Source organism: Oncorhynchus kisutch, linkage group LG4, assembly GCF_002021735.2.
Source record: "Oncorhynchus kisutch isolate 150728-3 linkage group LG4, Okis_V2, whole genome shotgun sequence".
In the NCBI taxonomy this organism is placed as follows: Eukaryota; Metazoa; Chordata; class Actinopteri; order Salmoniformes; family Salmonidae; genus Oncorhynchus; species Oncorhynchus kisutch.
This window is the reverse complement of record NC_034177.2, coordinates 2,061,881-2,084,874: the sequence shown is the minus strand read 5'-3', so window position 1 is coordinate 2,084,874 and position 22,994 is coordinate 2,061,881. Positions and strand designations below refer to the sequence as shown.

The window sequence follows — 22,994 nt, the reverse complement described above, 5'->3', positions numbered from 1 at the left end:
ATGAATGTTTCAAATCTTGTAAACGGTCCAAAAAAATAAAAAATAAGATGAAATCAAATTCCTACCCTTGTAGCACCGCTGCTTGGTACGGGACTTCAAGTTTAGACGAGTTTATCTCCTTCACTGTTATTTTACCAGAAAACTGAACCGGTCTTTCTGCTTTTGGTAACAAATCACAGAGAAAATAAAAGAACCTTAAATCAATAGATAAGAGAAGGTCACAAATATTGAATATAACTTAAGCAGGAGTATTTTACAGTCGAGGTCGTCGCGTGTGGGGGGGCGGGGGGGGGGGGGCGGGGGGGGGGGGGGGGGGGGTGGGGACTGCAGCTCGACAAAATGTTTAAAAGAATAAACACCGAAGAAAAATATAAAAACACAACATGCAACGATTTCTAACATTTTACTGAGTTACAGGAAATATGTCAATGTAAATAAATTCATTAGGCCCTAAACTGTAGATTTCACATGACTGGGAATACAGATATACATCTGTTGGTCACAGATACCTTAGAAAAAGGTTGGGGCGTGGATCAGAAAACCTGTCAGTATCTGGTGTGACCACCATTTGCCTCATGCAGCGTGACAGCTTCGCATAGAGTTGATCAGGCTGTTGATTGTGGCCTGTGAAAAGTTGTCCCACTCCTCTTCAATGGCTGTGAGAAGTTGGTGGGTATTGGAGGGAACTGGAACACGCTGTCGTACACGTTGATCCAGAGCATCCCAAACATGCTCAATGGGTGACATGTCTGGTGAGGATGCAGACCATGGAAGAACTGAGACATTTTCAGATTCCAGGAATTGTGTACAGATCCTTGTGACATGGGGCCGTGCATTATCATGATGAAACATGAGGTGATGGCGGCGGATGAATGGCACAACAATGGGCCTCAGGATCTCGTCACGGTATCTCTGCATTTAAATTGCCATCAATAAAATGCAATTGTGTTTGTTGTCCACCATTTATGCCTACCCCATACCATTGCCCCATGGTAGCAGTGGGGTTTTCTGTTCACAACGTTGACATCAGCAAACCGCTCGCCCACATGACGCCATACAAATTCTCTAAAATTACATTTACGGTAGAATGAATAAACATTGAATTCTCTGGCAACAGCTCTGGTGGACATTCCTGCAGTCAGAATGCCAATTGCACGCTCCCTCAAAACTTGAGACATCTGTGGCATTGTGTTGTGTGACAAAACTGCCCATTTTAGAGTTGTCCCCAGCACAAGGTGCACCTGTGTAATGATCAAGCTATTTAATCAGCTTATTGATATGCCACACCTGTCAGGTAGATGGATTATCTTGGCAGAGGAGAAATGCTCACCAACAGGGATGTAAAAAAAAACATTTTAGAAAAATAAGGTTTGCGGGTATATTTCTGGGACCTTTTCTTTCAGCATGAAACATGGGACCAACACTTCACATGTTGAGTTTATATTTTTGTTCAGTATAATCTTTAAAAACAACAAGCATTTTCTCTACACCTTCATGGCATAATGTGCAGAATTGCCCAAAATGAACTGCGGCATGGCATTTATAAACAGCTTTTCTTCTAAGACACCAACTGAAAGGTTAAAATAAGGTTAGTAATAAAAACGTCATGGTCTTTGGGTCCGTGGTTAATATTTCAGGTTTCTCAATTTTTTATTTATTTAACATTTTCAAAGATCACAAGACTTACCATCAAAACTAATACTTGCAACTTTGGTATATCTACTCTCGCCTGCTTCTAGGGTGATTGCTTTGAAATTGATGGTGGCTTCGTTGGATGGCGTCGTCCGTATACTCTGGGAAAAAAATCACCAAAATACAAGTTTAACTGGACGTCGGAACGGAAGAGTCAACAGACAAACAAGAGGAGGAAGTGCCAACGAACTCACCGCGATCCAAACATCTTTCCTTCCTGAATTCAGTAGATGTAAGTTCAATTGTTTCGGCCAATCTTGTGACCGTAACGTACCGAAGTCTAGCATCTCTGTGGAGGAGTATATACCAGGAGCTAGAGGGAAGAGACCAAACAGAAAGAACCTATCAACCTCATGTGGACCAGTCAATCAACAATACCTGAGGTGACCTCCACAGGCAGTATGATAACCTGGTCTAATACCTGAGATGACCTCCACAAGCAATATGATAACCTGGTCTAATACCTGGTGACCTCCACCTCCACAGGCAGTATGATAACCTGGTCTAATACCTGGTGACCTCCACAGGTAGTATGATAACCTGGTGTAATACCTGAGGTGACCTCCACAGACAGTGTGATAACCTGGTCTAATACCTGAGGTGACCTCCACAGGCAGTGTGATAACCTGGTCTAATACCTGAGGTGACCTCCACAGGCAGTATGATAACCTGGTCTAATACCTGGTGACCTCCACAGGCAGTATGATAACCTGGTCTAATACCTGAGGTGACCTCCACAGGTAGTATGATAACCTGGTCTAATACCTGAGGTGACCTCCACAGGCAGTATGATAAACTGGTCTAATACCTGGTGACCTCCACCTCCACAGACAGTATGATAACCTTGTCTAATACCTGAGGTGACCTCCACAGGCAGTATGATAAACTGGTCTAATACCTGGTGACCTCCACCTCCACAGGTAGTATGATAACCTGGTCTAATACCTGGTGACCTCCAACTCCACAGACAGTATGATAACCTTGTCTAATACCTGAGGTGACCTCCACAGGCAGTATGATAAACTGGTCTAATACCTGGTGACCTCCACCTCCACAGGCAGTATGATAACCTGGTCTAATACCTGAGGTGAACTCCACAGGTAGTATGATAACCTGGTCTAATACCGGAGGTGACCTCCACAGGTAGTATGATAACCTGGTCTAATACCTGAGGTGACCTCCACAGGCAGTATGATAAACTGGTCTAATACATGAGGTGACCTCCACAGGTAGTATGATAACCTGGTCTAATACCTGAGGTGACCTCCACAGGTAGTATGATAAACTGGTCTAATACCTGGTGACCTCCACAGGTAGTATGATAAACTGGTCTAATACCTGAGGTGACCCCCACAGGCAGTATGATAACCTGGTCTAATACCTGAGGTGACCTCCACAGGCAGTATGATAACCTGGTCTAATACCTGGTGACCTCCACAGGCAGTATGATAACCTGGTCTAATACCTGGTGACCTTCACCTCCACAGGTAGTATGATAACCTGGTCTAATACCCGGTGACCTCCACAGGTAGTATGATAAACTGGTCTAATACCTGAGGTGACCTCCACAGGTAGTATGATAACCTGGTCTAATACCTGAGGTGACCTCCACAGGCAGTATGATAAACTGGTCTTCGTTGGTTTTGATCCTGATGAAGGCTGTGTGGTTGTCTGCATCTCTCGACGAGAAGCTAGCCCTCATCACACCCTTCGTCTCAAACGGAGGGATGTCCTACAACACAGAAAATACAAGATTAATAATACGGACACAGTCAGGACACAGAGAATAAAGGACACAGAGAATACAAGGACACAGTCAGGACACAGAGAATACAAGGACACAGTCAGGACACAGAGATTACAAGGACACAGTCAGGACACAGAGAATAAAGGACACAGAGAATACAAGGACACAGTCAGGACACAGATAATACAAGGACACAGTCAGGACACAGAGATTACAAGGACACAGTCAGGACACAGAGAATACAAGGACACAGTCAGGACACAGAGAATACAAGGACACAGTCAGGACACAGAGAATACAGGGACACAGTCAGGACACAGAGAATACAAGGACACAGAGAATACAAGGACACAGTCAGGACACAGAGAATACAGGGACACAGTCAGGATGCATCCCAAATGGCTAGTATGTTAATAGTGCACTACTTTTGACCACATTCTCTAGTGCACTATAAAAGAAATAGGGATCCATTTGGGAAGCTGTATCAGAGCGAGGGACCCTAGAGCAGGAACTAGTGGTCAGAGCGAGGGACCCTAGAGCAGGAACTAATGGTCAGAGCGAGGGACCCTAGAGCAGGAACTAGTGGTCAGAGCGAGGGACCCTAGAGCAGGAACTAGTGGTCAGAGCGAGGGACCCTAGAGCAGGAACTAATGGTCAGAGCGAGGGACCCTAGAGCAGGAACTAGTGGTCAGAGCGAGGGACCCTAGAGCAGGAACTAGTGGTCAGAGCGAGGGACCCTAGAGCAGGAACTAGTGGTCAGAGCGAGTGACCCTAGAGCAGGAACTAGTGGTCAGAGCGAGGGACCCTAGAGCAGGAACTAGTGGTCAGAGCGAGGGACCCTAGAGCAGGAACTAATGGTCAGAGGGGGGGACCCTAGAGCAGGAACTAGTGGTCAGAGCGAGGGACCCTAGAGCAGGAACTAATGGTCAGAGCGAGGGACCCTAGAGCAGGAACTAGTGGTCAGAGCGAGGGACCCTAGAGCAGGAAGTAATGGTCAGAGGGAGGGACCCTAGAGCAGGAACTAATGGTCAGAGGGAGGGACCCTAGAGCAGGAACTAATGGTCAGAGGGAGGGACCCTAGAGCAGGAACTAATGGTCAGAGGGAGGGACCCTAGAGCAGGAACTAATGGTCAGAGCGAGGGACCCTAGAGCAGGAACTAATGGTCAGAGCGAGGGACCCTAGAGCAGGAACTAGTGGTCAGAGCGAGGGACCCTAGAGCAGGAACTAATGGTCAGAGGGAGGGACCCTAGAGCAGGAAGTAGTGGTCAGAGCGAGGGACCCTAGAGCAGGAAGTAGTGGTCAGAGTGAGGGACCCTAGAGCAGGACGTAGTGGTCAGAGTGAGGGACCCTAGAGCAGGAATTAGTGGTCAGAGTGAGGGACCCTAGAGCAGGAAGTAGTGGTCAGAGTGAGGGACCCTAGAGCAGGAAGTAGTGGTCAGAGGGAGGGACCCTAGAGCAGGAAGTAGTGGTCAGAGTGAGGGACCCTAGAGCAGGAACTAATGGTCAGAGTGAGGGACCCTAGAGCAGGAACTAATGGTCAGAGTGAGGGACCCTAGAGCAGGAAGTAGTGGTCAGAGTGAGGGACCCTAGAGCAGGAATTAGTGGTCAGAGTGAGAGACCCTAGAGCAGGAATTAGTGGTCAGAGTGAGGGACCCTAGAGCAGGAAGTAGTGGTCAATATAATTTCCTCCTCCAGAAAAAGAGCCCAATACCATATTGGTAAAACTGTAATTAAAGCCTATGCATGGGTTCAGACTAGAGGGAGTACAGCTACGGCAGGAAGTTACTATTTCATAGCAGGTTAGGATAATTCATAATGCAGGTTAGGTTCCCAAACTGTGGGGCGAGGGGTCGGCAGAGGGAGACTCGGGGTCCCCAAATTAAAGAAATTATAATAAATACACTGATCAAAAACATCCAAAGATTTTACTGAGTTCCAGTTTATATCAGGAAATCAATCAATTGAAAAGCATTCATTGGGTCCTAATCTATGGATTTCACATGACTGGGAATACAGATATGCATCTGTTGGTCACAGAAACCTGTGAAAAAGGTAGGGGTGTGGATCAGAAAACCAGTCAGTATCTGGTGTGACCACCATTTGTCTCATGCAGCGTGACAGCTTCACATATAGTTGATCAGGCTGTTGATTGTGGCCTGTGAAAAGTTGTCCCACTCCTCTTCAATGGCTGTGTGAAGTTGTTGGATATTGGCGGGAACTGGAACACGCTGTCATACACGTCGATCCAGAGCATCCCAAACATGCTCAATGGGTGACATGTCTGGTGAGTGTACAGGTCATGGAAGAACTGGGACATTTTCAGCTTCTAGGAATTGTGTACAGATCCTTGCAGCATTGGGCTGTGCATTATCATATTATAAAACCATGTCTAATCTGCTACGAAAAGACACTCCCGGTCGACGCTGTGCTCCCTCTAGTCACAACCAACCCATTGGACAGGTATGAATTTGACATCATAAGAGATGGAAGAGACAACTATTTTGACATTCTGATTTGATATGAAAAAAGAGACAGAAACATGAAACTAACCCAGAATGTTTTGGTGCCTCCTTGTTGGCCCGTAGGCAGGTCCAGATGGTGGTGATCTCCACTGAAGAACATCTCCACAACCTGCAGGTTAGAAACATCATGTTGGATTAAAAATGTTGAATTAAAAATGTTGGATTAAAACAATTCCACAGATTTGCTATTAAAAGGCTGTACATGTTTTTTTCCCTCATTAGAACAGACTGGTATTACTTCTCATGTAATTTACTGTTGTTTACACTGTTCCAAAACAGGCAGAACAATTATATTATAATCTAGCAGAACCTGTTGATCACATAATATTCACAAAGCTCTATACCCTCATTGTTCTTGATCTCATTATTGTTACAATTATTCTGATCATGGTTATAATAAGTAAATGTCGTGATCATTAGTAGTCTTTGTATAGTATCCTTGTATAAGCACCATCGAGCTGTAGGCCAAAGAGCACATCCTGTTCAGTCTTAATACCCTAACCTACTATGTTTTAATATATAGGCTACTGGATCAATCCTTCACGCCATGACATTTATGCTTTGCAATGCAATAATTGTAGTTTTAAAATGAAATAAAGGGCATCTTATGAATGGCTGTGGGTTAACTGGTCTAGGAACAGTGGGTTAACTGGTCTAGGAACAGTGGGTTAACTGGTCTAGGATCAGTGGGTTAACTGGTCTAGGAACAGTGGGTTAACTGGTCTAGGAACAGTGGGTTAACTGGTCTAGGAACAGTGGGTTAACTGGTCTAGGATCAGTGGGTTAACTGGTCTAGGATCAGTGGGTTAACTGGTCTAGGAACAGTGGGTTAACTGGTCTAGGAACAGTGGGTTAACTGGTCTAGGAACAGTGGGTTAACTGGTCTAGGAACAGTGGGTTAACTGGTCTAGGAACAGTGGGTTAACTGGTCTAGGAACAGTGGGTTAACTGGTCTAGGAACAGTGGGTTAACTGGTCTAGGAACAGTGGGTTAACTGGTCTAGGAACAGTGGGTTAACTGGTCTAGGAACAGTGGGTTAACTGGTCTAGGAACAGTGGGTTAACTGGTCTAGGAACAGTGGGTTAACTAAATAAAGGGCATCTTATGAATGGCTTTAGGCCCGAATGGGTCACTCGGATGAGACGCTTTACATGTGTTACGTAAAAGAGAGCTTGGTTGAGGGAATAGGGAATGTTTTTGGCCACCACTCGTCCATATATTTATATGTACATATTCTTATTCCACCCCTTTATATTTGTGTGTATTAGGTAGTTGTTGTGGAATTGTTAGATTACTGCACTGTCGGGAACTAGAAACACAAGCATTTCGCTACACTCACATTAACATCTGCTAACCATGTGTACGTGACCAATACAATTTGATTTGAGGCCGGGTGGGCGTACTGCCAAATTCTCAAAAAAATGTTGGAGGAGGCTTCTGGTAAAATTATCTTGCAACAGCTCTGCAGTCAGCATGTCAATTGCACGCTCCCTCAAAACATCTGTGGCATTGTGTTGTGTTACAATACTGCACATTTTAGAGTGGGCTTTTATTGTCCCCAGCACAAGGTGCACCTCTGTAATGACCATGCTGTTTAATCAGCTTCTTGATATGCCACACCTGTCAGGTGGATGGATAATCTTGGCAAATTCTCACTAACAGGGATGTTAACAAATTTGTGAGCACAATTTAAAAGAAATAAGCCTTTTTGTGAATATGGAACATTTCAGGGATCTTTCATTTCAGCTCATGAAACATGAGACCAACACTTTACATGCTGTGTATATATTTTTGTTCAGAACAATATCAATATTCATACAATATTTGGATGTAAGATAAGAACATACTATTACATCACCTCTCCAAACTGTGGGTTTGAGTGAGAGGACTAGCTGGTGTCTCCAAGTGGCCCCACACCTCTCCAGACTGTTGGTTTCAGTGAGAGGACTAACTGGTGTCTCCAAGTGGCCCCACACCTCTCCAAACTGGGTTTCAGTGAGAGGACTAACTGGTGTCTCCAAGTGGCCCCACACCTCTCCAAACTGTGGGTTTGAGTGAGAGGACTAACTGGTGTCTCCAAGTGGCCCCACACCTCTCCAAACTGTGGGTTTCAGTGAGAGGACTAACTGGTGTCTCCAAGTGGCCCCACACCTCTCCAAACTGTGGGTTTCAGTGAGAGGACTAACTGGTGTCTCCAAGTGGCCCCACACCTCTCCAGACTGTGGGTTTCAGTGAGAGGACTAACTGGTGTCTCCAAGTGGCCCCACACCTCTCCAAACTGTGGGTTTCAGTGAGAGGACTAACTGGTGACTCCTAGTGTCTCCAAACTGTGCAGTTCGTAAGCCATTTAAATGCATTATGACTCAAGGAAAAAGCCTTCAACTATAGTTACGGGCAATTCTATGGGCCAAATATCCCCTCCCCATCCAGAAATCTAGAGATGCTAACGCCTGTGAAAGTGTGGTTTGTCAACAACAACAAACAACCGCCGGAACGAATGCTGCTGATCTCACACATCCCGTTGTATCATGACAGAGCTACAGTCCCTTTACGTGTCTACCCACCAGAGATTACATTATTTAACCTTTATTTAACCAGGCAAGTCAGTTAAGAACAGATTATTATTTTCAATGACGGCCTAGGAACAGTGGGTTAACTGGTCTAGGAACAGTGGGTTAACTGGTCTAGGAACAGTGGGTTAACTGGTCTAGGAACAGTGGTTTAACTGGTCTAGGAACAGTGGTTTAACTGGTCTAGGAACAGTGGGTTAACTGGCCTAGGAACAGTGAGTTAACTGCCTTGTTCAGGGGCAGAACGATAGATTTGTACCTTGTCAGCTCGGGGATTCAATCTTGCAACCCTTCGGTTACTAGTCCAATGCTCTAACCACTAGACTACCTGCCGCCCCATTATAACTAACCAGAATACACTAAGTGACATAAACTATTTCAAACCTTAACAATCAATGACTCAAGTCTCAAACCTAATCAACTGGACACATCGATAGATAAACTGTTGAGAGACGGTTTCCCCAGACATGTTCAATTACTATTGAAAGTGCTTCTTTGTCCGGGACTTGATCTGTTGCTAGGAAACCGGCCCTTAGTGGTTTGTAGATGTTATGGGCACATCGATAGATTGTTACTGGATGGTGATTCATGATACTAAGACAGCTTGATGTCAAAATGAGCCACTAGAGTGTAGCTTATCCTTTTCTTTTAAAGTGGACTGTTCTGCCTGCGGCTATAGAGCCCTGACCTGTTCACCGGACATGCTACCTGTCCCAGACCTGCTGGTTTCAACTCTCTAGAGACAGCAGGAGAGGTAGAGATACTCTTAATGATCGGCTATGAAAAGCCAAGGTGCTCCTGAGGTGCTGACTTGCTGCACCCTTGACAACCATCTGTGAACATTTGAACATCTTGGCCATGTTCTGTTATAATCTCCACCCAGCACAGCCAGAAGAGGACTGGCCACCCCACATAGCCTGGTTCCTCTCTAGGTTTCTTCCTAGGTTTTGGCCTTTCTAGGGAGTTTTTCCTAGCCACCGTGCTTCTACACCTGCATTGCTTGCCGTTTGGGGTTTTAGGCGGGGTTTCTGTACAGCACTTTGAGATATTAGCTGATGTAAGAAGGGCTTTATAAATACATTTGATTTGATGGTGGTTACCATAGAGACGCATAAAGACATGTTTACCTGCACTATGAGGGTTGTGGATGTTAGTTACCTGCAGTGGTTCACTGTGAGGGTTGTGGATGTTTATGAGTGGAGAGAAGCTGCCGTTAACATGGACTCTGGCCCCGATGAAGGGCCGTAGTCTGTAGGGGTTGGAGATACCCACCCCGAACACCTGAAAACACAAGAGAACAGACCACAAGACTATCAAAATTAACCTAATGTTGACATCTTTCTTTATATCTGAAGGAATAGCCTATTAAATGGATCTTGTGTTTATGCTGCTGTTCCAAATGGGACTCTATTCCCTACATAGTGCACTACCCTATGGGCCCCAGTCAAAAGGTAGTGCACTACATAGGGAATAGGGTGCCATTTGGGACACCGCCTACAGTACCTGGTATGTAAACACTCCATGATTCGACGTATTAATAAATAAAGTATTTTCTATGTTCCTTACGACCCTGGCGAGAAACACGAGATCAAACGACGTGTTTCCCCCTGCTGGGATTATCTGGAACAGAAAGAGGGGGGAAAAACAGAGGAGGCATTATCAGCTGGTCACATTATCAGCTGGTCACATTATCAGCTGGTCACAATGGATGGAGCATTATTGGCCGGGTCACATTACCAGCTGGTCACATTATCAGCTGGTCACATTGGATGGAGCATTATCAGCTGGTCACATTATCAGCTGGTCACATTATCAGCTGGTCACAGTGGATGGAGCATTATCGGCCGGGTCACATTATCAGCTGGTCACATTATCAGCTGGGCACATTATCAGCTGGTCACAGTGGATGGAGTATTATCAGCTGGTCACATTATCAGCTGGTCACAGTGGACGGAGCATTATCAGCTGGTCACATTATCAGCTGGTCACATTATCGGCTGGTCACATTATCGGCTGGTCACATTATCGGCTGGTCACATTATCGGCTGGTCACATTATCGGCTGGTCACAATGGATGGAACATGTATTCCCAAACTGGGGTACGAGATACATACCCAGAGGTATGTGCCGTCGGGGGTAAATACACCAAATAAAATGTGATTCACATTATCAAACATTTATATTTTTCAACGGAGTAACACATTTGGGTGAGTTTTTTTCTCCCCTTGCCTGAGGAGCCTCGTTTCACTGCCAAAATTCAAATGAAACCATCTAGTGTTCAGCGAAATAACAACACAATGTCAAATAATGAACATCCAATCACATTAACCGATACTCTCTCGTGGGAAACCTTCACGCAGACATTTAGAAACGAAACATGACAATTTGAAAAATAAAACGGGGGATTTTTTTGAGCGAGAATAAAGACGACTTTCGAGTAGCGAGACATGTAAACTCAACTAAAAAAAGAAACCTCCTCTCACTGTCAACTGCGTTTGTTTTCAGCAAACTTAACATGTGTAAATATTTGTATGAACATAACAAGATTCAACAACTGAGACATAAACCGAACAAGTTTCACAGATATGTGACTAACAGAAATTGAATGATGTGTCCCTGAACAAAGGGGGGGGGGTCAAAATCAAAAGTAACAGTCAGTATGTGGTGTGGCCACCAGCTGCATTAAGTACTGCAGTGCATCTCCTCCTCATGGACTGCACCAGATTTTTCAGTTCTTACTCTGAGATGTTACCTCGCTCTTCCACCAAGGCACCTGCAAGTTCCTGGACATTTCTGGGGGAAATGGCCCTAGCCCTCACCCTCCGATCCAACAGGTCCCAGATGTGCTCAATGGGATTGAGATCCGGGCTCTTCGCTGGCCATGGCAGAACACTGACAGTCCTGTCTTGTAGGAAATCACACACAGAACGACCAGTATGGCTGGTGGCATTGTCATGCTGGAGGATCATGTCAGGATGAGCCTGCAGGAAGGGTACCACATGAGGGAGGATGTCTTCCCTGTAAAGCACAGCGTTGAGATTGCCTGCAATGACAACAAGCTCAGTGCGATGATGCTGTGATACACCGCCCGAGATCATGATGGATCATTGTTCTTGCCATCCTGTACCTGTCCCGCAGGTATGATGTTCTGATGTACCGATCCTGTGCAGGTGTTGTTACACGTGGTCTGCCACTGCGAGGACGATCAGCTGTCCGTCCTGTCTCCCTGTAGCGCTGTCTTAGGCGTCTCACAGTACGGACATTGCAATTTATTTCCCTGGCCACATCTGCAGTCCTCATGCCTCCTTGCAGCATGCCTAAGGCACGTTCACGCAGATGAGCAGGGACCCTGGGCATCTTTCTTTTGGTGTTTTCCAGAGTCAGTAGAAAGGCCTCTTTAGTGTCCTAAGTTTTCTGTGACCTTAATTGCCTACTGTCTGTAAGCTGTTAGTATCTTAACGACCATTCCACGGGTGCATGTTCATTGTTTACGGTTCATTTAACAAGCATGGGAAACAGTGTTTAAACCCTTTACAATGAAGATCTGTGAAGTTAATTGGATTTTTATGAATTATCTTTGAAAGACAGGGTCCTGAAAAAGGTACGTTTTATTTTGTGCTGAGTTTATAAAAGCAGGCAAAGTATCGACACGTATTTTTAATTGAGAGACGAGCTTAAAGTTCTTTACTGACCATAATTTTCACTTGTCTGACCGCTTGTATGATGACGAGTTTCTCACACGACTGGCCTATCTGGGTGATGTTTTTTCTCGCCTGAATGATTACAGGAACTCTCCGCAACTATATTCAATGTGGGGGACAAAATTGAGGCTATGATTAAAAGTTGGAGATCTTCTCTGTCTGCATTAACAAGGACAACACACAGGTCTTTCCATCATTGTATGATTTTTGTGTGCAAATGAACTCAAGCTTACGGACAATGTCAAATGTGATATAGCGAAGCACCTGAGTGAGCTGGGTGCGCAATTACGCAGGTACTTTCCCAAAACAGATGATACAAACAACTGGATTCGTTATCCCTCTCATGCCCTGCCTCCAGTCCACTTACCGACATCTGAACAAGAGAGCCTTATTGAAATTGCAACAAGCGGTTCTGTGAAAATTGAATTTAATCAGAAGCCACTGCCAGATTTCTGGATGGGGCTGCACTCAGAGTATCCTGCCTTGGCAAATCGTGCTGTTAAGACACTGATGCCCTTTGCAACCACGTACCTATGTGAGAGTGGATTCTCGGCCCCCACAAGCATGAAAACTAAATACAGGCACAGACTGTGTGGAAAATTATTTAAGACAGACTCTCTTCAATACAACCCAACATTGCAGAGTTACGTGCATCCTTTCAAGCACACCCTTCTCATTAACCTGTGGTGAGTTATTCACACCCTTCTCATTAACCTGTGGTGAGTTATTCACACCCTTCTCATTAACCTGTGGTGAGTTATTCACACCCTTCTCATTAACCTGTGGTGAGTTATTCACACCCTTCTCATTAACCTGTGGTGAGTTATTCACACCCTTCTCATTAACCTGTGGTGAGTTATTCACACCCTTCTCATTAACCTGTGGTGAGTTATTCACACCCTTCTCATTAACCTGTGGTGAGTTATTCACACCCTTCTCATTAACCTGTGGTGAGTTATTCACACCCTTCTCATTAACCTGTGGTGAGTTATTCACACCCTTCTCATTAACCTGTGGTGAGTTATTCACACCCTTCTCATTAACCTGTGGTGAGTTATTCACACCCTTCTCATTAACCTGTGGTGAGTTATTCACACCCTTCTCATTAACCTGTGGTGAGTTATTCACACCCTTCTCATTAACCTGTGGTGAGTTATTCACACCCTTCTCATTAACCTGCAAATAAGGTTTTATATGTGATGAGAGAATTTTGTTCTCAATGTTCATAAACCAATTCAATTAAACTACTCAGTCTGCTAATCAGGATTTGTAAGATACTGATTAAATTAAACAGACAGATGCCCAGCTACGATAGTCAATAAGGTTTATTCATGAGAGCGCTCCCGATACAAAGATGTTCCCTTTATAACATTCTCTTAACATTCGCACATACATACACCCTAACATTAGGATTTTCTCCTGAAGTCTCACCACAGTTTATTACCACTCAGCTGACAGTTTCAGTCCCCCCAGATAGGACAGGGAGAGCCCCTCCAGCCTTATCTTATCTCCCCAGAGTTACAGCCGGGTCGGTTCAAACATAGAAAACAAAGAGGCGCTTTAACCTTTCGGCACACACATACATTCCTCTCTTCCCCAGTCCAACCTAGTTGAACATATGTTTATCAGCTTTAATTACTCCTTGTCCATGCTACATAACCTCTAAATCTCGAATGGTTAAGTTTCCGGGTAGAATTATTTAATCATTTATCTTAAACCTTCATAAAATCTTTTAACAATATGTAAGCTGGTTAAATAAAGAGCAAAATCATTTATTATTATTTGTGCCCTGGTCCGACAAGATCTCTTTGTCACTTCCCACGAGCCGGGTTGTGACAAAAACTCACACTCATTCTTATGTTTAATAAATGTATCGTATAGTGTGTGTGGCAGGCTTACAATGGTGGCAAAAAACAACATTTGAGAGTGTGTTGACCCTGGTGCTTAGAGGGGGTACAGCTGACCCTGGTGCTAGAGGGGGTACAGCTGGAGGTTGAATGTTTGAAGGGGTAGGGGACTGTAAAACATTTGGGAACCACAAAAAACACAAACAAATTTGACATTTTTGGTTCCAACTGCCGTGTCTTTGTGAGACGCTGAGTAGGCAAACGGATTATCTCCACATGTGGGGTTCCCACCATGAAGCATGGAGGAGGAGGTGTGGGGGTTCTTTGCTGGTGACACTGTCTGTGATTTATTTAAAATTCAAGGCACACTGAATCAGCATGGCTGCAGTGATATGCCATCCCATCTGGTTTGCCCTTAGTGGGACTATCATTTGTTTTCCAACAGGACAATGACCCAACACACCTCCAGGCTGTGTAAGGGCTATTTGACCAATAAGGAGAGTGATGGAGTGCTGCATCAGATGACCTGGCCTCCACAATCCCCCGACCTCAACCCAATTGAGATGGTTTGGGATGAGTAGGACCGCAGAGTGAAGGAAAAGCAGCCAACAAGTGCTCAGCATATGTGGGAACTCCTTCAGACTGTTGGAAAAGCATTCCCTGGTGAAACTGTTTGAGAGAATGCCAAGAATGTGAAAAGCTGTCATCGAGGCAAAGGGTGACTACTTTGAAGAATCTAAAATATATTTACATTTTTTTAAACACTTTTTTGGTTACTCCATAATTCCATAGTTGTGATGTCTTCACTATTATTCTGCAATGTACAAAATAGTACAAAGAAACACCCTTGAATCAGTATGTGTCCCAACTGTTGACTGGTCCTGTACACCTGGCACAAAGGCCTAATACTTACCCCATTCTGGAAACAGGATGGATGAAAATGTGCTGTTGTTGCTGATATTGATATCAAACTAATTTCTTCTGAGCTGGGATTATTCAAGTAAATCTTTTCCATTGTTGGCATCCCCACAGGCCTAGAGAGAAAAAGGAAAGAGCAAATTACCCTCTTAATTAAAAAGGTGGACGTTATTATTATCATCATCAAAACAACATGACATGCTGACGTAACGGAGAATAGCAATGACATAACGGAGAATAGCAATGACATGCTGACATAACGGAGAATAGCAATGACATAACGGAGAATAGCAATGACATAACGGAGAATAGCAATGACATAACGGAGAATAGCAATGACATGCTGACATAACGGAGAATAGCAATGACATAACGGAGAATAGCAATGACATAACGGAGAATAGCAATGACATGCTGACATAACGGAGAATAGCAATGACATAACGGAGAATAGCAATGACATAACGGAGAATAGCAATGACATGCTGACATAACGGAGAATAGCAATGACATAACGGAGAATAGCAATGACATAACGGAGAATAGCAATGACATAACGGAGAATAGCAATGACATGCTGACATAACGGAGAATAGCAATGACATAACGGAGAATAGCAATGACATGCTGACATAACGGAGAATAGCAATGACATAACGGAGAATAGCAATGACATAATGGAGAATAGCAATGACATAACGGAGAATAGCAATGACATAACGGAGAATAGCAATGACATGCTGACATAACGGAGAATAGCAATGACATGCTGACATAACGGAGAATAGCAATGGCATGCTGACATAACGGAGAATAGCAATGACATAACGGAGAATAGCAATGACATAACGGAGAATAGCAATGACATAACGGAGAATAGCAATGACATGCTGACATAACGGAGAATAGCAATGACATAACGGAGAATAGCAATGACATGCTGACATAACGGAGAATAGCAATGACATAACGGAGAATAGCAATGACATAACGGAGAATAGCAATGACATAACGGAGACTAGCAATGACATAACGGAGACTAGCAATGACATAACGGAGACTAGCAATGACATGCTGACATAACAGAGAATAGCAATGACATAACGGAGAATAGCAATGACATAACGGAGAATAGCAATGACATAACGGAGAATAGCAATGACATAACGGAGAATAGCAATGACATAACGGAGAATAGCAATGACATAACGGAGAATAGCAATGACATGCTGACATAACGGAGAATAGCAATGACATGCTGACATAACGGAGAATAGCAATGGCATGCTGACATAACGGAGAATAGCAATGACATAACGGAGAATAGCAATGACATAACGGAGAATAGCAATGACATGCTGACATAACGGAGAATAGCAATGACATAACGGAGAATAGCAATGGCATGCTGACATAACGGAGAATAGCAATGACATAACGGAGAATAGCAATGGCATGCTGACATAACGGAGAATAGCAATGACATAACGGAGAATAGCAATGACATAACGGATAATAGCAATGGCATGCTGACATAACGGAGAATAGCAATGACATGCTGACATAACGGAGAATAGCAATGGCATGCTGACATAACGGAGAATAGCAATGACATGCTGACATAAAAGTTGAGAACACCTTTATTTAACCAGGTAGGCTAGTTGAGAACACCTTTATTTAACCAGGTAGGCTAGTTGAGAACACCTTTATTTAACCAGGTAGGCTAGTTGAGAACACCTTTATTTAACCAGGTAGGCTAGTTGAGAACACCTTTATTTAACCAGGTGGCTAGTTGAGAACACCTTTATTTAACCAGGTGGCTAGTTGAGAACACCTTTATTTAACCAGGTAGGCTAGTTGAGAACACCTTTATTTAACCAGGTAGGCTAGTTGAGAACACCTTTATTTAACCAGGTGGCTAGTTGAGAACACCTTTATTTAACCAGGTAGGCTAGTTGAGAACACCTTTATTTAACCAGGTAGGCTAGTTGAGAACACCTTTATTTAACCAGGTGGCTAGTTGAGAACACCTTTATTTAACCAGGTAGGCTAGTTGAGAACACCTTTATTTAACCAGGTGGCTAGTTGAGAACACCTTTATTTAACCAGGTAGGCTAGTTGAGAACACCTTTATTTCACCAGGTAGGCTAGTTGAGAACACCTTTATTTCACCAGGTAGGCTAGTTGAGAACACCTTTATTTCACCAGGTAGGCTAGTTGAGAACACCTTTATTTAACCAGGTAGGCCAGTTGAGAACACCTTTATTTCACCAGGTAGGCTAGTTGAGAACACCTTTATTTAACCAGGTAGGCCAGTTGAGAACACCTTTATTTCACCAGGTAGGCTAGTTGAGAACATCTCATTTACAACTGTGACCTGGCCAAGATAAAGCAAAGCAGTTCGACACAAACAACAACACAGAGTTACACATGGAATAAACAAGCGTACAGTCAATAATATAATAGAAAAAGGAAAGTATATACAGTATGTGCAAATGAAGTCAGGAGGTAAGGCAATAAATAGGCCACAGTAGCAAAGTAATTACAATTTAGCAGATTAACACTGGAGTGATAGAGGAGCAGATGATGATGTGTAAGTAGAGATACTGGGGTGCAAAAGAGCATAAAAGTACATAAAAACAATATGGGGACGAGGTAGTTGGATTGGGTGTTTGATGAGGTGAGTAAGGCTTGTTTAGAGGAGGGCAGGGCAACGTAACATGAGATCAGTGAGTCTGCTTCCATTGTCAGTGTGGAATGCTTTCTGTCCACACACAATGCTACCAATGCCTGTATATCTGACTGGTAATACACCAAACATATTTGTAGAAGGCCCTGTTCGACAGAGACCGGGGTGGCCCTGTTCGACAGAGACCGGGGTGGCCCTGTTCGACAGAGACCGGGGTGGCCCTGTTCGACAGAGACCGGGGTGGCCCTGTTCGACAGAGACCGGGATGGCCCTGTTCGACAGAGACCGGGATGGCCCTGTTCGACAGAGACCGGGATAGCCCTGTTCGACTAATTACCTCAACTAACCTGTACCCCTGCACATTGACTCTGTACCGGTACCCCCTGTATATAGCCTCCACATTGACTCTGTACCGGTACCCCCTGTATATAGCCTCCACATTGATTCTGTACTGTAACACCCTGTATATAGCCTCCACATTGACTCTGTACCGTAACACCCTGTATATAGCCTCCACATTGACTCTGTACCGTAACACCCTGTATATAGCCTCCACATTGACTCTGTACCGTAACACCCTGTATATAGCCTCCACATTGACTCTGTACCGTAACACCCTGTATATAGCCTCCACATTGACTCTGTACCGTAACACCCTGTATATAGCCTCCACATTGACTCTGTACCGTAACACCCTGTATATAGCCTCCACATTGACTCTGTACCGTAACACCCTGTATATAGCCTCCACATTGACTCTGTACCGTAACACCCTGTATATAGCCTCCACATTGACTCTGTACCGTAACACCCTGTATATAGCCTCCACATTGACTCTGTACCGTAACACCCTGTATATAGCCTCCACATTGACTCTGTACCGTAACACCCTGTATATAGCCTCCACATTGACTCTGTACCGTAACACCCTGTATATAGCCTCCACATTGACTCTGTACCGTAACACCCTGTATATAGCCTCCACATTGACTCTGTACCGTAACACCCTGTATATAGCCTCCACATTGACTCTGTACCGTAACACCCTGTATATAGCCTCCACATTGACTCTGTACCGTAACACCCTGTATATAGCCTCCACATTGACTCTGTACCGTAACACCCTGTATATAGCCTCCACATTGACTCTGTACCGTAACACCCTGTATATAGCCTCCACATTGACTCTGGTCAAGCAGCTAGAGCAGCAACAAGACCACCTGGGCTAAAGTAAGCAGGGGATTTTATGATTTACAAAAGAGCAGGTGTTCTATTTAATAAAACAGAAGTGTTAGTAGCCTTAGCGCTGCTGCTAACAGTCAGAAACACTACAGCTCAACACACAGTCAAATCTAATCGACTGTACGACTAAATACACCGTGTGTATGACAGTGCATGATCAATATGCCAAAACAAGAGGGGGGGGGGTTACAAGCAAGCACCTTGTACATTAACAAATGACATCATGTTACCAACACGTAAACTGTGTTATTTAGGCTAAATTAATGAATGAACATTCTAAACTGAGTCGACCTATTTCTGAGAAGACATACTCCCAAAGTCTATACTTTTGCTGGCAGTTCTCGTGACTTCTACTGTTGCTATAGATACGCCCTACAGGCAATGTTGCATCATGTTTTACCTGCCACTGAGCGTTTACTATGAACGGGTTGAGTTGTGTGTGTGTCAATGCGATAGAATCCTCCTCCGATGCGTTCTGCCCACAACAAAATCTCTTGCATAGTTATTTTATCCCCCCCCCCCAGTGTCTTGCATAGTTATTTTATTCCCCCCCCCAGTGTCTTGCATAGTTATTTTATCCCCCCCCCCAGTGTCTTGCATAGTTATTTTATTCCCCCCCCCAGTGTCTTGCATAGTTATTTTATTCCCCCCCCCCAGTGTCTTGCATAGTTCGTTTTATTCCCCCCCCCAGTGTCTTGCATAGTTATTTTATCCCCCCCCCCCAGTGTCTTGCATAGTTATTTTATTCCCCCCCCAGTGTCTTGCATAGTTATTTTATTCCCCCCCCCAGTGTCTTGCATAGTTCGTTTTATTCCCCCCCCCAGTGTCTTGCATAGTTATTTTATTCCCCCCCCGTGTCTTGCATAGTTCGTTTTGTTTCGGTATGTTTTATTGAAAGTGTCTGATATTGAGTTGATTCGATCACAATGCCCACAGTAAAGGGAAACGTTGAGTGTTAACTAAGGGGGAAAACTCTAGAAAGTTGAGTGAAGTTCAATCTAGTGCTTCTCTCCAAGGCTGATATTTATTTTGAGTGTCAGTCCTGAGGGAGCTGCAGTTTAGAGGGAACTTCTGGATTCTACCAGAAGTTTAAATACGCAGCATAGACTAGCCAATCACAGGAAGACACTTAGGTGTCTATTGATTGGTTGAGAAATAGCATCAGTTGTTCTTGACGCCTGCGTGATCACGCTCTCCGTAGCCGATGTGAGCAAGAGCTTTAAACAGGTTAACATTCACAAGGCCGTAGGGCCAGACGGATTACCAGGACGTGTACTCAGAGCATGTGCAGACCAACTGGCAAGTGTCTTCAATGACATTATCAACCTCTCCCTGACCGAGTCTGTAACACCTACATGTTTCAAGCAGACCACCATAATCCCTGTGCCCAAGAACGTGAAGGTAACCTGCCTAAATGACTGCCGCCCCATAGCACGTCAGTAGCCATGAAGTGCTTTGAAAGGCTGGTCATGACTCAATATCAACACCATCATCCCGGAAACCCTAGACCCACTCCAATTTGCACACTGGCCCAACAGATGATGCAATCTCACTCCTCACTGCTCCAACAGATGACGCAATCTAACTCCTCACTGCTCCAACAGATGACGCAATCTAACTCCTCACTGCCCCAACAGATGACGCAATCTCACTCCTCACCGGCCCAACAGATGAGCTAACATAGGCTAATGTGTTAATGAGTTGTTAATCTAACTGCACTGTCCAATTTACAGTAGCTATTACAGTGAAATAATACCATGCTACTGGTTGAGAGTGCACAGTTGTGAACATGAAAAGGTATTAATAAACAAATTAGGCACATTTGGGCAGTCTTGATAGAGCATTTTGAACAGAAATGCAGTAGTTCATTGGATCAGTCTAAAACTGTGCACATACACTGCTGCTATCTAGTGGACAAATTCTAAATTGCACCTGGGCTGGAATAATACATTCTGGCCTTTCTCTTGCATTTCAAAGATGGTACAAAAAAAATGACAAAAAGACTTGTTTTTTTCTTTGTATTATCTTCTACCAGATCTAATGTGTTATATTCTACTACATTCCTTTCACATTTCCACAAACTTCCACAAAAGTGTTTCCTTTCAAATGGTACCAAGAATATGCATATCCTTGCTTCAGGGCCTGAGCTACAGCCAGTTAGATTTGGGTATGTCATTGTAGGCAAAAAATGTAAAAAAGGGGATGATCCTTAAGTTACTTGTGGAATTTCTTTCCTTCTGAATGAGTTTCACCAAATCAGTTGTGTTGTGACATGGTAGAGGTGGTATACAGAATTTAGCCCATTACTATATTTTTGGTAAAAGACAAAGTCCACAATATGGCAAAAATAGCTTAGAAAAGCAAAGAGAAAACAGACCATCATTAGTTTAAGACATGAAGGTCAGTCAATACAGAACATTTCAAGAACTTTGATGTCTCTCATGAGGATCAGAACCAGGACAGAACGCTACAGGAAAGGATGTCTCTCATGAGGATCAGAACCAGGACAGAACGCTACAGGAAAGGATGAGGATCATGAGGACCAGAACCAGGACAGAACGCTACAGGAAAGGATGAGGATCATGAGGACCAGAACCAGGACAGAACGCTACAGGAAAGGATGAGGATCATGAGGATCAGAACCAGGACAGAACGCTACAGGAAAGGATGAGGATCATGAGGACCAGAACCAGGACAGAACGCTACAGGAAAGGATGAGGATCATGAGGACCAGAACCAGGACAGAACGCTACAGGAAAGGATGAGGATCATGAGGATCAGAACCAGGACAGAACGCTACAGGAAAGGATGAGGATCATGAGGATCAGAACCAGGACAGAACGCTACAGGAAAGGATGAGGATCATGAGGATCAGAACCAGGACAGAACGCTACAGGAAAGGAAGACGCAGAGCTACTTCTGCTGCAGAGGATAAGGTCATTGGAGTTAACTGCACCTCAGATTGCAGCCCAAATAAATGCTTCACAAAGTTCAAGTAACAGGCATCTCAACATCAACTTTTCTGCTTGAAAAGAGACTGCTTGAATCAGGCCTTCATGGTTAAAGTGCTACAAAGTACTAATGGAAACCAATAAGAGACTTGCCTGGGCCAAGAAACACAAGCAATGGACAATTGACCGGTGGAAATCTGTCCTTTGGTCTGATAAGCCCAAATTTGATATTTTTGTGTCCAACCACCGTGTCTTTGTGAGACGCAGAGTAGGTGAATGGATGATCTCTGCATGTGTGCTTCCCACCATGAAGCATGGAGGAGGAAGTGTGATGGTGCTTTATTTGTGACACTGTGATTTATTTCAATTCAAGGCACACTTAACCAGCATGGCTACCACAGCATTCTGCAGCGAAACACCATCCCATCTGGTTTGCACTTAGTGGGACTATCATTTGTTTTTCAACAGGACAATGACTCTAAACACACCTCCAGGCTGTGTAAGGGCTATTTGACCAAGGAGAGTGATGGAGTGCTGTATCAGATGACCTGGCATCCACAATCACCCGACCTCAAAGCAATTGAGATGGTTTGGGATGAGCTGGACCGCAGAGTGAAGGAAAAGCAGCCAACATGTGCTCAGCATGTGGGAACTCATTCAAGACTTTCCTCTCCAAGATGGCATAGCAGTCAGGCGTCTTTTGTCTTCGTGTTGCCCCGTGAATATATCTTTGTATTTTTTTTTTCTTCAAATATTTTTATTTTATTTTTTTAACCCCAACTTCAACATACTCTCCTGCAATCCACCTCACCCAATGTGGGATGGATCTGCTATTTTCTTTACTTAGCACAGGAACCTCCAACAGTAGCTAGCCATCTAACTAGCCACTGCTAGCGGTCATCAGCTAACCTTTAGCCCAGACAACTCCTGCCAGTCTGCACAGCGTGATTCAACCCAGAGCTTATCGGACTCCTTTTTCTCCAGATTCCTACCGCAAGCTCTGAACCTCTTCAGCTGGATCATATCAGCTAGCTATCCGATTGGCTTATCCTGGCTAGTGTCCTTGTCCCGGAGAAAGCACCAATTAGCCTGGAGCTAGCCTATGCTAGGCCTA

At 44.2% G+C, this 22,994-nt stretch overlaps 1 protein-coding gene across 1 annotated transcript in view; it reads right to left on the bottom strand.

Annotated features, from left to right (window-relative positions):
- tmem131 (transmembrane protein 131) overlaps positions 1-22,994 on the bottom strand; it is an 80,379-nt gene that overhangs the window by 40,405 nt on the left and 16,980 nt on the right. Inside the window, exons 4-11 of the mRNA XM_031822287.1 lie at positions 14,994-15,114; positions 10,036-10,152; positions 9,691-9,813; positions 5,991-6,071; positions 3,289-3,424; positions 1,887-2,005; positions 1,688-1,793; positions 66-156 (exon numbers count right to left, since the gene is read on the bottom strand). Of these exons, the coding sequence (XP_031678147.1) occupies positions 66-156; positions 1,688-1,793; positions 1,887-2,005; positions 3,289-3,424; positions 5,991-6,071; positions 9,691-9,813; positions 10,036-10,152; positions 14,994-15,114 (894 nt within the window). The remainder of the gene's footprint in view (positions 1-65; positions 157-1,687; positions 1,794-1,886; positions 2,006-3,288; positions 3,425-5,990; positions 6,072-9,690; positions 9,814-10,035; positions 10,153-14,993; positions 15,115-22,994) is intronic.